The sequence below is a fragment of the Copidosoma floridanum genome, unplaced genomic scaffold, assembly GCF_036245765.1.
Source record: "Copidosoma floridanum isolate Cflo_tuat_1 unplaced genomic scaffold, Cflo_Japanese_pri ptg000013l, whole genome shotgun sequence".
NCBI lineage: Eukaryota > Metazoa > Arthropoda > Insecta > Hymenoptera > Encyrtidae > Copidosoma > Copidosoma floridanum.
The window spans coordinates 14562757-14577596 of record NW_028321890.1 but is presented as its reverse complement, the minus strand read 5'-3'; the positions used below and the strand labels follow the sequence as shown (position 1 = coordinate 14577596).

Here is a 14840-nt window from a genome sequence, read left to right as displayed (position 1 = left end):
GGAATAAACATGTCATATTTTTAGTACAAAATTGAGGTGGACTGACATTATTTTGGACCCCCCCCACGTGAAAAAGCTGCAAACGGACTTTTACGTAATATTTTTTGTTCAATATGTTATGACGGACTGACAAAATTGAGATTTTACGCATCTCAAACGACTTTTTGTAACTACAAATAGTATAAAAATTATTTCTAAATAGGTAACATGAAATTAGTGGAGAGTAAACGTGACAATGGTAATCTATATTATACACATTTTTTATTTCTTCGATAGTAGCAGATCATTTTGAGATGACTATTACACGTATGGTACAATATAATTATATGTTTTGTGGATATTGCTAACTTGACTTGCGTAACAAGTGTTTTGAACAATCAAAAAATGTACAGTGAAAAAATATATTTTAATGTACATATACGCATTATTATTAGGTAGAATAGTTTATAGCTTTTAAGGTAAAAGGTGAATCTTTCTTTTTTTTTTTTTTTTTTTTTCTATACACATACATATACACAACCATTAAGTAATTTTAGGAGCTATCCATCTAGTCGTTTATCTTTTTAATTATTTGATATATATGTTACATTGGATTAAAAACGTGATACAAAACTACTTGAGATATTTTTCTTATTATTATTAATAGTTTTTATTACAACTCTATTCATCAATGTAGTTTCTTCACCCCTAAGCAGTACTTTGTATAGTGTATGTGACCTTACAGATTTGTACATTAGTTACATAAATTCTTTTTTGGATTACGCATTTACACCTTGATACGAGATATGCCAGAGAGTTGAACAAAAAATTGACCTCTGCTTTGTAAAAGACTACTTGCTAAAAATTTAAGGCTGCTCTTGTACCATGAGAATAGACGCATAGCTCATCGCTAGAGTGCATCCAGACCTATTTATATACTTACATTGTGTTTATCGAAATAAACCATTATGTCGAGTGAGACACGCTCGTATTCTTCAAATACACAGCATATTGTACAACCGAGACAACTATAGATACGCCTATGAACAGGACATTGGTATTTTTTTTATACGACAAAGGAAAATGAAGGAAGGATAATTAGGTACTACATGAATCACAAATAATAATTGTACACTGCCCTCTACAGCTGCATTAAAAAACTACAATTACCTAAATATCACCATTGCTCTTTCACTTGGAGTAAGAAAATTGAAAAAAAAAATAAAAGCTATTATGCACTAATAGCAGTAAAAAAAAGTAAAGTAACAACAAATTCGACACCTCAAGCTTGATAAAAAAAAAGAAAAATACAAAGTAATGAAAATCGGACACCAGGTCCTTCTTATAATAAAGATTCCATGGTATGCTTCATTGCATTTGGCAATTCTCTCTTCATTGAGACTCTTGAATCGCCATCATCTTTGGGCCTCCTCTTGCTGCTCCCGCAGTTCAGCAGTATCGTGCAGTGTGTACGTGTAATACAAATCCCGAATCACCTCTTACATGCCATCCGAAGCGTTGGACGACGAGTCCTCGTACTCGTGAGCATCGGGTCCATAATTTAGGATTTTAAGTAAGTCGGTGACTTTTTTGATCGTGTAGTTGGGCTTTGGACCATCTTTTTCGAGAAGTCGACTGTCGCCGAAGGGTATCCACACGGTACCGGCGAATCCGGCCGCAATACCACCTACAGACATCGTGCAAATGTTTTAGATTAGTACTGACAGGGTATATGAATGTCACTTACGTGTAGTGGAATGATGATGCATGTACATGTATGTGTATGTATAAACTCTGTTTTTTTTTTTTTCGTAATAAAATTTAAGGTTTACCAACAAATGCTAAGAGATACTTTGCGCTCAAGTTTAATTTTTTCATTACACGATTCCGTAACAATACAGACTCTCTGGAAATAAAACACACACAAGATGGTTCGACATGGAATTTTTCTTCATCTTTCTTTTCTATTCAATTATGTTGCTATACACCATATTATAATATTATTAACAATCAATAAGCTGCACCCTGGATACGCACATTTATATATGTGTATAACATACCTAGCAAGTGGTACCGAAAATAATTTTTGAAATACTCTACAAACAAATTTTGATATGATACTTGGGAAATTTTTTTTAACACTTGGTGTTTAAGTTACGAGTAAGATAACTTTTTACTATAATTGAGCAAAGATTCCAACTTCGAGTGCCTCTACCAGTGTGCATCAGTGTAAAAAATTACATCAGAGAAAAAAAAAAAAAATAAATAAATAAAAAAATAATGAAAAATTTGCCCACTTATACGAGTTTTACGACATTTTCAAGTGAATGATCCTTTAAAAAAGTTAAAATGAACATGATCAGGAAGACCCTTTTGTAATTAACTTTAAAAACCGAGATCTCACAATATCTCGGAAATGAAGCATTTTATCGAAAAAAGTTAAGTACAAAAGTTGTTTAACTGACGATTTTACGTAGTGGTAAATTTTTTTCAAGAGCTGAAAATTGTTTATTCTTACCGAAAACATGCGGTAAAGTTGTAAAAAGTTAAATACAAAGAGATATGAGAAAATGAGCGAAGAAATCGTTTTTTATCGTTGATATTTTGATATTGGATAGGTATTACTATTGTTAACAAAATGCACCAGGTCCGCTTTTTCAAAAGCAATATGGCGATTTACTGCCAAATTGTTAACTTGAAAATTTAGAACGCTGTAAATCCTGTCACAAAAAGCGGATCTTGATAAAACTAGTTGGAATCGGTGGGTGATAACGTTATCTATTATTTATTAAGCCGGTTTTCAAAATTTTTTAACAATGTTTTTTTTGTTATCAACAAAAATCACTTTTTGTGGTTCGTAATTTCGTCAATTTGCAAGATAGAGCTTTGAAATGAAATGCATTCGATTACACCTATTTTTTAAATTAATTTACAAACAAAATAAATTAATTGCATGCTCAACAAAAGCCGAGAAACGATACTCGAATACGAGTACGTTTACGAGCATGCAATGAATTTATGATCAGGTTAATTTTAATTTTTTTAAAGGATCATTATATGGACAACAATCTATAGTTTTTGCGAGATTTCGTTAAATTCCATCCAACAACGAAAAATCGTGTTTTGTGAGCTTCTGGCTCCCCGACTAAAGTAGCATTGGGCACTAGTTGCTGAAAGGGGTTATAACGGTACAGTCAACCCCTTAATTTAGTTTTAGTTAAATATTAAAAAAAAAAAATGTTATTCTTGATACATCGGGTCAATCATATCTCATTGAATTATGAAAGAACATACAGTACAGAAAAATTGAAAATAAATGCCTTAAAATCAAATTAGTCTATAATAGTTTATTTCGTATTTCAAAGAACTGACCAACAAGATGTTTATAAAAATTAATAGAAAAGACGCGTAAAAAATAAAATTACATTTAGATCATTTCAAAGTATTTTTTAGGTTCTTCTAACATTTCTAATTAGTGAATGAATAAAATTAAGAGGTTAAGGACGGTTATTATATATATACAATTAAAAATATTAATGCTATCCTATAGTAGTACATTATTCATATACACCGTTTAGGCCAATTAATCTACGAAGGCTCAATGTTAAATTTGACATTAGTGTTAACAGAAAACAAAAAATACGTTGATATAGAAGAAAATGATTCAAGAAACATAGCGTTTTGTTTTTTCGGTTATTCAGTGGCTGAGTTAATCTAAAAAATTCGTGAAAGTCCGAAAATCACTTTTTTCGCGTTTGAAAAAAAAGTTGATCTCCAATGCCGAAAAGTTAAATGACAAAGTTGTAGACCTTAAAAAAACCTATCGATTGACGCGCGTTGGATATAATTTGAATTCGTAGTTGCTGAGAAAACTTGAAAAAACCATCGAAAATCGTCTTTTTTAAATTTGTTAATAACTTTTTTTCTTTTAAGATTTTAAAGTTGGTATTCGGTCAAATTATGAGTTTTTGGTTCACAAATCTTCAGTTATTTTTTTAGCGAAAAATACTAAAAATTTTTTGAAATATCGCATTTTTTCGAAAAAAAACACCTTTCGTAAAAACTTCAATAGACGTCAGGAAATAATGCTGGAGCGATTTTTCAGGGCTTAATCTCTTCGTCTAGACTTGTAATATCATGCAATGTTTGTAGTTAGTAAAATTTTTTAATTTTTGATGCCGAAATCGGACTCCGAAAAAAGTACTTTTTTTTTCTATCGGTTTTTTGCATTTTTTTTTACGTATTTTGATAATTGCACGTATATAACTAACTGCAATGCATTGTACTTGATTTTTTACGAATTTAAAAAAAAAAAATTTTCATGATACGATCATGTGGAGCCAAGTTAGGTTTTTTTTTTTTTTTAAAATCCCTATGCGACGGTGAAAAGCGTAGAACTCTGAAACTTGCACACTTTACTAACAAATACCCATTTTGTATTAAAAAAATTATTCGCAATCGTTAACTTTAGCGGAACGATGGGTATGATAACGTTACAGTTGAGTCTTTTTGCGCGTCGCGCATCGACTGCCCGCTGGTATGAGGTGTGTCTGGCTGGTTGCTCTTACTCGGGCGCTCCGATACGGCTCCGAAATGGAGTTGGAGTGGTGAGAGAAAGATGTTCTCCCCTCATGCAGCTGCTCAACTGTAACGTTATCATACCCATCGTTCCGCTAAAGTTAACGATTGCGAATAATTTTTTTAATGCAAAATGGGTATTTGTTAGTAAAGTGTGCAAGTTTCAGAGTTCTACGCTTTTCACCGTCACATAGGGATTTAAAAAAAAAAAAAAAAACCTAACTTGGCTCCACATGATCGTATCATGAAAATTTTTTTTTTTTAAATTCGTAAAAAATCAAGTACAATGCATTGCAGTTAGTTATATACGTGCAATTATCAAAATACGTAAAAAAAAATGCAAAAAACCGATAGAAAAAAAAAGTACTTTTTTCGGAGTCCGATTTCGGCATCAAAAATTAAAAAATTTTACTAACTACAAACATTGCATGATATTACAAGTCTAGACGAAGAGATTAAGCCCTGAAAAATCGCTCCAGCATTATTTCCTGACGTCTATTGAAGTTTTTACGAAAGGTGTTTTTTTTCGAAAAAATGCGATATTTCAAAAATTTTTTAGTATTTTTCGCTAAAAAAATAACTGAAGATTTGTGAACCAAAAACTCATAATTTGACCGAATACCAACTTTAAAATCTTAAAAGAAAAAAAGTTATTAACAAATTAAAAAAAGACGATTTTCGATGGTTTTTTCAAGTTTTCTCAGCAACTACGAATTCAAATTATATCCAACGCGCGTCAATCGATAGGTTTTTTTAAGGTCTACAACTTTGTCATTTAACTTTTCGGCATTGGAGATCAACTTTTTTTTCAAACGCGAAAAAAGTGATTTTCGGACTTTCACGAATTTTTTAGATTAACTCAGCCACTGAATAACCGAAAAAACAAAACGCTATGTCGATTTGGGTATCGAAGTTCGAATTTTTGCCGTTTGAGCACAGAGCGAATAGGGTAAATCAACGTTGAAGAAATCAGTCTTAAATTATCGTTAATTCTAAGTTGATTCCGTGTTGATTTAGCATTGAATCACCATTGATTTATTATCAACGTGACAGTATTGAAGTTATAAGTGTCAAAAGAATTTATTAAAACTGCAACTACAATGCTAACATGAAAAAAGTATCATTTTGAAGTCGACTACTAATAGCGACTGAAATCAACGCTGAATCAACGATGTAATCCACGACTGGTTTCAGAATTAATATTTTTGGTATACATATTACATATATAACACAACATTAATAGATATACCAACGTATTACCATTGAGATGGAGTACTCATTTGTTGAAAGGAAAGAATACAATTTTTCTCTCTTCGCTACAATTCTCTTAAAAAAGAAATTTCGCGGACAACACATAATTATGACACATACAATTGTGGCAATCCAGGGTGAGCAGATCAGATAAAGAAATAAAGGGCAAAGCAAAAGCTCCACCGCCGCTTACCAATGATGTCGGTCTCTAACTTATCCCCCACCATGATACAATTATCGGGCCTAACTGCGAGATAACGGCAGGCCTCGTGGAAGATCCTGGGCTGGGGCTTCTCCCAGGGCAGATCGCCGGACACGAGCATCACGTCGAAGTACTGGCCAAGCCCAAGTTCGTGGATTTTTTCGCGCTGGGCGTTGGAGGGCCCGTTGGTGATGAGTCCCAGGAGGTACTTCTTCCTCAGTCCTCGCAACATGGCCACTGTTTCGGGGGTGAGGGCGAGTTGTTGGTACCTCAGGTGCAGCCAGCGCTCGTACACGGGCTTTACCAGCCGGGCGTGCTTCTCGCCCAGGGCGCGGCTCCAGAGCTGGGTGCGCCACGACTCGAGGCTCGACACCTGGTTGTCCGGACACTTGCGGAACTGCTTCAGGTACGAGCTTGTTATCTTGGCCGCCTGGTCTTCTGGTATTTGGTAGTCGCGATATAGCTCCTCGGCCAGCTGATGGTGGGTACAGAGAACATAACGAATGCGACATAGGAGACGGGAAAAAACACGACAAGCTTGCGTATTGTGTATAAATATATAGTATACATATGTATGGTCGATGTTTTAAAATTATCAATTGTTATTTATATAATTTTTTTGGGAGGTTTTTTTTTCTTTTTTTTCTTTTTTTTTTTTAGAAAAACGTATCGAGCTATCGATTCGATCTTTTTGCGTCTAAATGCTTCCAAGGTCACATTGAATTGCTCGATTGGTTAAAGAACATTATAATACTTAAGAGACGTTTTTGGTCGTTACTTTTTTCTTTTTATTTTTTCACAGGGACTTGTGTAAAACAAAACGAAAAGTAAAAAACACTAATGTTTAGTCTTGTTTTTGATACCTAAAAAAAAAAAAAGAAAATGTGGCATTTTTTTTATTGTTTTGTCAAAGTTTTTTTGTTTGTTTCGTTTTTAAAAATCATTCAACAGCGAAATCAATGTTAATAGTTCACAATGAAACTTTCGTTGTATATATCAATTGTATGTCATGTATTTACACAACGAAACAAAAAATTTTAGTTTGGTTTGAGATAACATCAATTTCGTTAGTCAGATCTTGAAAAACGAATCATAACTTTTTTTTTCTCCATATAATTATGATATTCTGTTCTACAAGAATAAACGAAATCAAGCGAAATAATTTACTTACTCTAAATGTATGTTGTCGCCAAGTTTTTTTTTTTTTTTTTTTTTTTTTCTTCTTATAAATGGAACAAAAAAAACATTCGTACAAGCCCCTGGTTTTTTCAATGAATTTATTCAATGCGACTTTGGGAAACGAAACGCGATAAATATGTATTTTTATTTAAAAGAGTCAAGGAATAACTAAATATAACTTACATAACTATCAATTATTGTTATAATAATTATTATTATATCTGAGCGGTAAAAATGAGAAAACTCATTAATTCTTACTGCTAATGATGATTACCTATAAAAATGGATCGATTCATTCATTACAACTCGAGCCGACATAATTAATTGGACTCTTGAAGGAGGTATCGACGCATCCGTGGACGCTCTGCTGTAATCACAACAAAATCAGTTGTGCCAACAACAGATTTATTAAATTTTTTTTTTTTTTTTTTTTCTTCAACTTTAACAAACAGACATTAAAATAATATCTGAGAGATAAAGAAATAGATAGAGAGAAGAAAAACATAGAAAGAAACGTTGCACAGTTTTCTCTCCCTGTGTCTATCTGTTTCTCAATGCGTACGTATGGTGATATACTTTCCTGCGACTCATTTGCGAGAACACATTTGTTTACATTAAAAATTTTATAAAAAACGTACATTTTTTTTTTTTTTTTTTTTTTTTTTTTTTTTTTTCTTACTTAAAGGGTATATGTGGGACATAAATAATAATCAAACGCAGTATGTTTTTTTCTTATGAAATTATACAGATTTTAATTAAAAATCTCTCTCGATACAAATGCTCAACAACTGATCAACATCAATATTCTTATTTTTACATATTCACGTATTACAATAACGTCCAACACTTTGTCTCTCAAAATATTCGTTTTTATATCTTTACAGAATATAAATTTCTACAAGAGTTCTACAGTGATCCAAAATTATCCATCAGGCTTGTAGCGAAACATAAAACAAAAAGAAAAAAAAAAAAAAGAAAAAAGAAAAACACAACAGCAGCACGTCAGTGCCAAAAGCACCCGTCTCTGTTTACTCGTTACGGGCAATTAAAAAAGTGTTAGTGGCTCTACGCTACCCTACACAAGCTTGGAGTGAGAGATCACAGTAGCGTTCGTCGTTTACTCTCTCGTTCGTGCCAGAGGATATGTACTATTTTCAGGTGTGATTTTTGCTATTAATAGAACAGCACCGCTTAGTAGTATACATGTAAAAAAAAAAAAAAAAAAAAAAAAAAGAGAGCGAGAGCCCTCGACTCTCCACGCTTTTAATAACTTTACATGGATTTGTTTATTTTCACTTTTTCGTCATTAGAAGGGGGTCACCTTTGGATATCAAAATTTTATGCTTGTACTCGTACAAATATATTAACTGTATTTCCTTAATCTCTCTCTTTCTCTCACCTAGAATCGTACAAAAAACATGTTTTTCTAAAAAATACTCAATTTTACCTCTATATCTCCTCAAAACATGTTTCAATGCAAAAATCGTTATCAAAGTATACTCTGCTAAATTTGTTTCGTACAAAAAGTTTTTCATTTGCAGCAACCTCATTCTTTCTCAACAAATTATTAAAATTGCAACTGACAAGATATTGAATAAAAGAGCACACTTTGTAAAAAAAAAAAAAAAAAACCTCAACGCAATGACAAAGGTTAGACAAACACTCAAAGAGCAATACGAGTAAAAAGAAAGAAAGAAAGAAAGAAAGAAAAAACATCTTAAAAGGTAATAATCGACTCGAGCGTTCTTCAGTCGCCGAACAGGTGTTTGCCGAGTTCCATCATCCGCTGGTTCCTGCAGACCTGCAGCGCCCCAGCCTTCTTGAGCACACTCGCGGTGCTACCGTCGGCCTTAACAAGGTGGCACAGCAGGTCCTCGAAGGCCGACTTGACGTTCGGCTGGAGGCCGCCGATCTTGACTTTCTTCAGGGTGTCGATGATCCCCTCGGCCCATCCGGACTCGATCGCGAACTCCGAGAGCCACGGGACGAGCTGCAGCACGCTGGCCATCGTCTGCATGCCCAGAAACCAGAGCTCGTTTATCTGCATCCAATGCTCCTTATACGATATGTTGACGACCAGCTCGGTCGGGTCGTTGCTCTCGTCCACTATGTACGCGTCCCAAAGGAAGCGAATGGTCGCCTGGATGTACCGGCAGATGGAAAAGTCGTTTTTTTTGATGCGCTTGGATTGCTGTTTGAGCAGCAACAGGCCAAGAATGGCCAAGTTCCCGTGGAGCACCAGGTTCTCCGGGATCTGTTTCAGCTCGGGCAAGCTGTCGAAGATGAACTTGAGTAGATTGACAAACGTCGCCGACTCCTCGACCAACTTGGCCTCGAGCACGCTTATGTTCATGAGGACGTTGCATATCGATATCATGGCGGTTCTCGAGTCCTCCATCTCCTCCAGCTGGTGGGGCTCCAGCTCCCTGGCTGGCTCTTTGACGGCTTTGAGCCTCTCTGCTCTCGGTACCGGTGGTTTTTTGTAGTGGACGACGGTCCAATGGTAGGACAGACACTCGAACAGCACCTCGTCCTGTTTGTGCTTGAGCAAGATTTTCCTCGCCGTTTCCTCGACGGTCAGGTGGCAGAGCGCCGGTAGCAGCAGCCTCAAGATGTCGACGTCGCTTATGGGGTCGTGCTTGACCGGCTCACAGTACGACGAGCCCTCGTCGGGCTTCACGAGTCCAAGCTTGGCCTTCTCGGCCATTCTCCTGTTGCGACTCGCGTAGAAGGTGTCGTTGGCTATGGTGAGGACGTAGGGTAAGACGGCGTGAACCTGCAGGCGCATGGCTTCCGTCTCGTGGGCGAGCCAGGCAGCGAACACGCGGACCACCGCGCAGACGAACACTCGCTCCTTCGTGTCGGTTATTTCCTTCATCTTTGACACTGATGTCAGTAGAGATATCACAGCTGCGAACGCGCCCTTCAGAGCCGTGTACAGCGATTGCTTTTCCTTCTGCTCCAGGTCCAGCTGGTCGCTGATGATGTAGGAGATGGAAATCTCGAGGATCATGAAGCAGGCTACGATCAGCTCCGCGTTGGCCATTGCACCTTTGAGCTGTTTTCCTTCTAGTTGCATTCTCACTTCGATCGAGGACAACTGGACCAGCAGGAGGAAAAAGACTTTGGGCTTTTCTTCGTCGGATAGTGCCCACTCGACACCCACCAGTTCTAGCATCACGGCTGCGAGCTTCAGGGCCGGGTCTCTTTGGTTTTTTGTAATTTTTGAGGTGAGAATGTCGGTCAAGCCCTTGTAGATGCTCTGAGGCCAGGACTCATTCTTGGAAGATTCGGAGATGACACTGCGCCTGCAGGAGGCCAGTAGAGCTTGCAAAATCGTGCACAGCTGGAATTTCCTCTCGTCATGGTCCGTCTCGAAGTCCAAGGCAATCTTGTTGACGATGGCGTGGAACGGGGTAGTGTTCGTGGCATCCCATGCCTCTTGGCCAAACTGATTCACAAGATTTACCAAAATGTTCAAGGCCTCGTCGGTCTTGAAACTTTTTTCCGCATAGATTTCACACATTTTGGGAATAGCATTCTGTTCGAGTAAGGCCTTCTGGCCTGGGTAGAATCTAGCAATATTCTGCAAGCATGTGTAAGCTTCGCTCACGATGATCAAAGAGTCGTCCGGGGCATCCTCGTCTGCTTGGGACACAATTTCCAGCAGGGCAGGAATGTGTCCTACCATGTCAGGGTGAGAGGCAAGAACCGAGTCGTTACAAAATGCAGAGAGTACAGACAGAGCCACGGATTTGTACACTTGCGGTGGACAATCCACTGGAACCTCGTCACTGATTAGTAGTTTTCTTATGAATTTGGCACCAATGGCTTCAAACAACAGCTTTTTGGCTGTCGAATTGCAATCTTTTCCATTAACGAGCTTTGTGACCATAAATAAAGCTGCAAACTTTTCAGAGTCTCCACTGACCATCTTCAGCATGGCCACGCACTTTTTCACTCCCTCTGGAATGTTCTCCACTGTTTCGCACTCCATTTCAACTTATCTTTGGTCCAGAAATCAACGGAGCAAATACTAGCACCAGAAATGCTTTTAACGCACTGAAACTGATTATCCAATAATGTCACAATGGTAAGAAACAGTTTACAGTACTTGCATTCACGCACAGTAAGTTGAACTGGAAAAATAGCTTGAAAAAATACTGCGAATTGGAGTTAATGCTCGATAACTGTGCTGCTGGACTGCTCGGCGTAGCTAAACTCGGCACGCAGAGCCGTGGAGAAACGAGCACTGCCTCTAGGAGCTCGTCCGTCGTCACAGCACGCCCCTCTGATCTTCTTCCTCTTTTTCTTTTTCAGCTAACTGTAAGCAGTAGCAGCCAACTGGCAGTGTTCCCAAAATGTAAAATACACACACCGATGAGGGAAACAAAAAAAAAAGAAGAGAGGAAGCTTGGAAATAAAAGAAAAAAGATTCTCTTTGGTTTACAGCCTTGCCCTTTGGCTCAACTTACCCACGTAATATGTGTACACACCCACAATCACGGTTCTTATGGGTGAGCTAAAAATACGATTTGCTGAATTTAGACTTGCAACACTTGCAGCAGCAACGAGCCGATATGTTTGTCGGTTACCTCCTTGGTTAGCCGATCAAGCGTAAACAACGTTACTTTTGTTAAGATCAAATGGAATCACAGGTCACTTTTAAAAATCAGAAGAAGAGAGGCTTTGGAGTCATTGACTGCAGCACTCGGTTAGCTGAGCTTCCGAGCTCCCACTGTCTGCTTGTGGCTGCAGTAATCACCGGCACGTCCGGAACGCGAGAATCGTCTCTCTTCTCCGGCACGCCACAGCATCCTCTCCTTCCTCGACGGCGGCAGAGCCGAGGTTCTAAAATAATCACACTGCGCGAGGAAGCGCTATATCAGGCAGCGGCTCGTGTTACACCATGCAACTCTCTCTCTCTCTCTCTCTCTCTTTTTCTCTCCTTCTTGCCAATGAGAGATGGAAATAAAGAAAGAAAGGGGACTCTAACTCACCCCAACGAATATACACGGCACCGCGTGCTGATGGCCTTCTATTTTAGCAGCACGGCTTTGGGTTCCTCCTCAGCCTCTTCAACGAGGCGACGTCGTTGTCGAATTCCACTCGCTCTTTTCCTTATGCCTAACGTAGCAGACGAGCAAACGTCGTGTATACGCACGCGTGCGCATATCATGTAAAATTACGTCAACCGTGGAATATTAAATGTAACGCAAAGTCGCATGAATCCGAGAACGTATGAACCACATGTTCGGAGAATTCGGCTCTTGGCTCGAGCTTTGTTGTTTTGTCTGCATCATTCGTGATTAATAATATTGGGCGAGAAATGCATCAGGTGCAGTCGTGTTTTCCTCTAAACTATTACTAGCAGAAGACGCGACGACTTTTACAAGGTGTATATACATTTGTATATAATATATATGCAGTGTATATTTATATTGACGACTGATGGAAAGCGGTGTATCAATGCCGTCTTTCAAGTTTTTCGTGGCCATGGGCCAACATAAGGATTTGATTTATCGCGCACATGTCGGAAGTTTATTAAAAACAATCACCAAAGCAGAATGAGTCGATTAAAAATAAATTCCTAATTTTATCGAATAACGAGTTGATTCGTGAATTTGCTCCAATAAAGAATATTCAAGAATTCATTTTGCACAACAAAATTGCGAGTCGTTGGTGTGCCGGATCGAGATCGATCTGACATTAAAGGTCAGTAAAAAGAGTGATGACTTATCTCTCTTATACACTTACTTTTTCCTCATCACAATTTTTTTTTTTTTTTTTTTATCGAGCTACATAATAATTTCCTACTTGGCCAATTCCAAACCAACTTTTGAGATAGCGCTTCTTTTCAAATAGCGCGCTTTCTCCCCCACCCCTGGACCAACAACTTCAAGATGTAGTCGTCTGCTTGACGATACAATATTCTTGCTCTTAGCTATAAAAGCCTAAAGGCTTAATAAAGCTTATTTAATAAAAAAAAAAATGTTCTTGCTCTTAGCTATAAAAGCCTAAAGGCTTAATAAAGCTTATTTAATAAAAAAAAAAATATTCTTGCTCTTAGCTATAAAAGCCTAAAGGCTTCATAAAGCTTATTTAATAATAAAAAAAAAAAAATTCTTGCTTGCTTTAATTGTAATTTTACAAAGTTTACGAAAGTCATGAGCCTTTTGGTAATTGTTAACTTTTCCAGATAAAAAGAACAATGTAACATACCACATTGTAATAATAAGTTTAAGGTAGGGTATATACTATTCAAGTTTCATCATCATTACGTATACAGTCCGCGCGTTTGACCTTTTGGGTGTCCTTCAGCCCCTTCAGGACATCAGGTCAGGTCTTGTTGGTTTGCACGCGCGCGCGTCACTATCTTATGTTGTATATACGTATATATTGCATATGCACGTATACATACGTATTTTATGTATACATCCTTTTGTTTGTTTTAGGGTTTATTTAGGTATATGTGTTTCAGATCTATACTTATAGAGGATGTAATTGTTAATTGTGCGTATACTTACTTATGCGTATCACCGCGTTTTCCCAGACCATAACGGCCCTATACGTTCCATATGTGAAGGTTCACTACAGACAAGTAAGTACATGGTACTTACATGCTCGAAAAACCACATGCACTTTGCACCATTGTTGTTTTTATTCACGGAAATACGTTGGCGCTTTTACACGTCATGCGACCAATTTGGCAACTAGGGATCAATTTATCAAGTAGATGAGGATGTGGGAAATCTGATGACTAATGTAAAGTTGGAACGTCAGAACAAACGTATCTATACATGTTATACCTATGTGAAAATCACGCGTAGGGTTCAAAACAATAAATTTCGAACGATAGACATGACACACGAGTTTGCTGGGTTAATTAAATTAAATCGATCGATGAGATATAATGATATATCACACAATTTGGACGGTTGATAAAAAAAATATATATATATGTATTCATTCGAGCACGGGACTCGAGTTGATCGTGTAAGGATTTACATACCTTGCGACAGGCTAAATTGTCGCCCCTCCGCGTCTCGATGAGAGTGTTGTCCAGGTCGAAGAACAGCGCGCTGAGCTCGGCCTTCGGTCCATTGTCGCGGTGCACTCCAAAGCCAGCCATTTGATAAGCAGGTATAAGTGTAAGGTTACTCTTGCAGAAGATTCTCTTCGCCGTTTCCTCCTTTTTTCCACTTGCAGTTAAGCCAACTGAAAATGTATACAAACACGCAAATTTTCGGGAATTTACCCACGAGGTCCGCGTTGCAGTTGCTGATATATATATATAATGTGTTGTGTCGAGGAGGCTCAGCTGAGCAAGTTTTGTGATTGTTGGGACAGAGAAGTAGGTAAAGTATGTGGTGTGTGAGAGATGACCCGGATCCCCTCGCTCTCGACTCTCGACTCCCTGACTGTGCTAGAGCTGAGCTGTTCGCAGTCACGACCTGTGCTTTTTTTTTTTTTCTCTCCTGCCGCTAAGAGTACGTCCATCCCCTCCCCTGAGTTGTCCGTGCACGCGCTCTCTTTATCACCGCGCGCGGGCTTTGATGTCGAGTGCGAAAAGTGTCTTCCTGGTGTTTTTTTTATTTTCGTTTTTCCTCCTCTTTGTTTTTAGAATCATTAGTTCGAGGAAAAGTTCAAG

At 37.8% G+C, this 14840-nt stretch overlaps 2 protein-coding genes across 4 annotated transcripts; both read right to left on the bottom strand.

The window, feature by feature from the left end:
- Positions 1-244: 244 nt before the first annotated feature.
- Positions 245-14630, bottom strand: LOC106637984 (N-acylneuraminate-9-phosphatase). The gene is made up of 3 exons (XM_014350982.2): positions 14202-14630; positions 6002-6485; positions 245-1666 (listed from the first exon to the last, which is right to left on the bottom strand). The coding sequence occupies exons 1-3, from the start codon at positions 14319-14321 to the stop codon at positions 1479-1481; spliced, it is 792 nt and encodes a 263-aa protein (XP_014206468.1). The 5' UTR covers positions 14322-14630; the 3' UTR covers positions 245-1478.
- On the bottom strand, positions 8809-12588 carry Neurochondrin (neurochondrin). Of its 3 annotated transcripts, none has more exons than XM_089591287.1 (2): positions 9847-12588; positions 8809-9813 (listed from the first exon to the last, which is right to left on the bottom strand). In XM_089591287.1, the coding sequence occupies exons 1-2, from the start codon at positions 11184-11186 to the stop codon at positions 8937-8939; spliced, it is 2217 nt and encodes a 738-aa protein (XP_089447413.1). In that variant the 5' UTR covers positions 11187-12588; the 3' UTR covers positions 8809-8936. The 3 variants fall into 3 exon arrangements, with proteins under 3 accessions (XP_089447413.1, XP_014206467.2, XP_014206466.2); XM_014350981.3 differs by having other exon boundaries at positions 8809-11533; positions 11665-12588; XM_014350980.3 differs by having other exon boundaries at positions 8809-12054; positions 12190-12588.
- Positions 14631-14840: the final 210 nt, after the last annotated feature.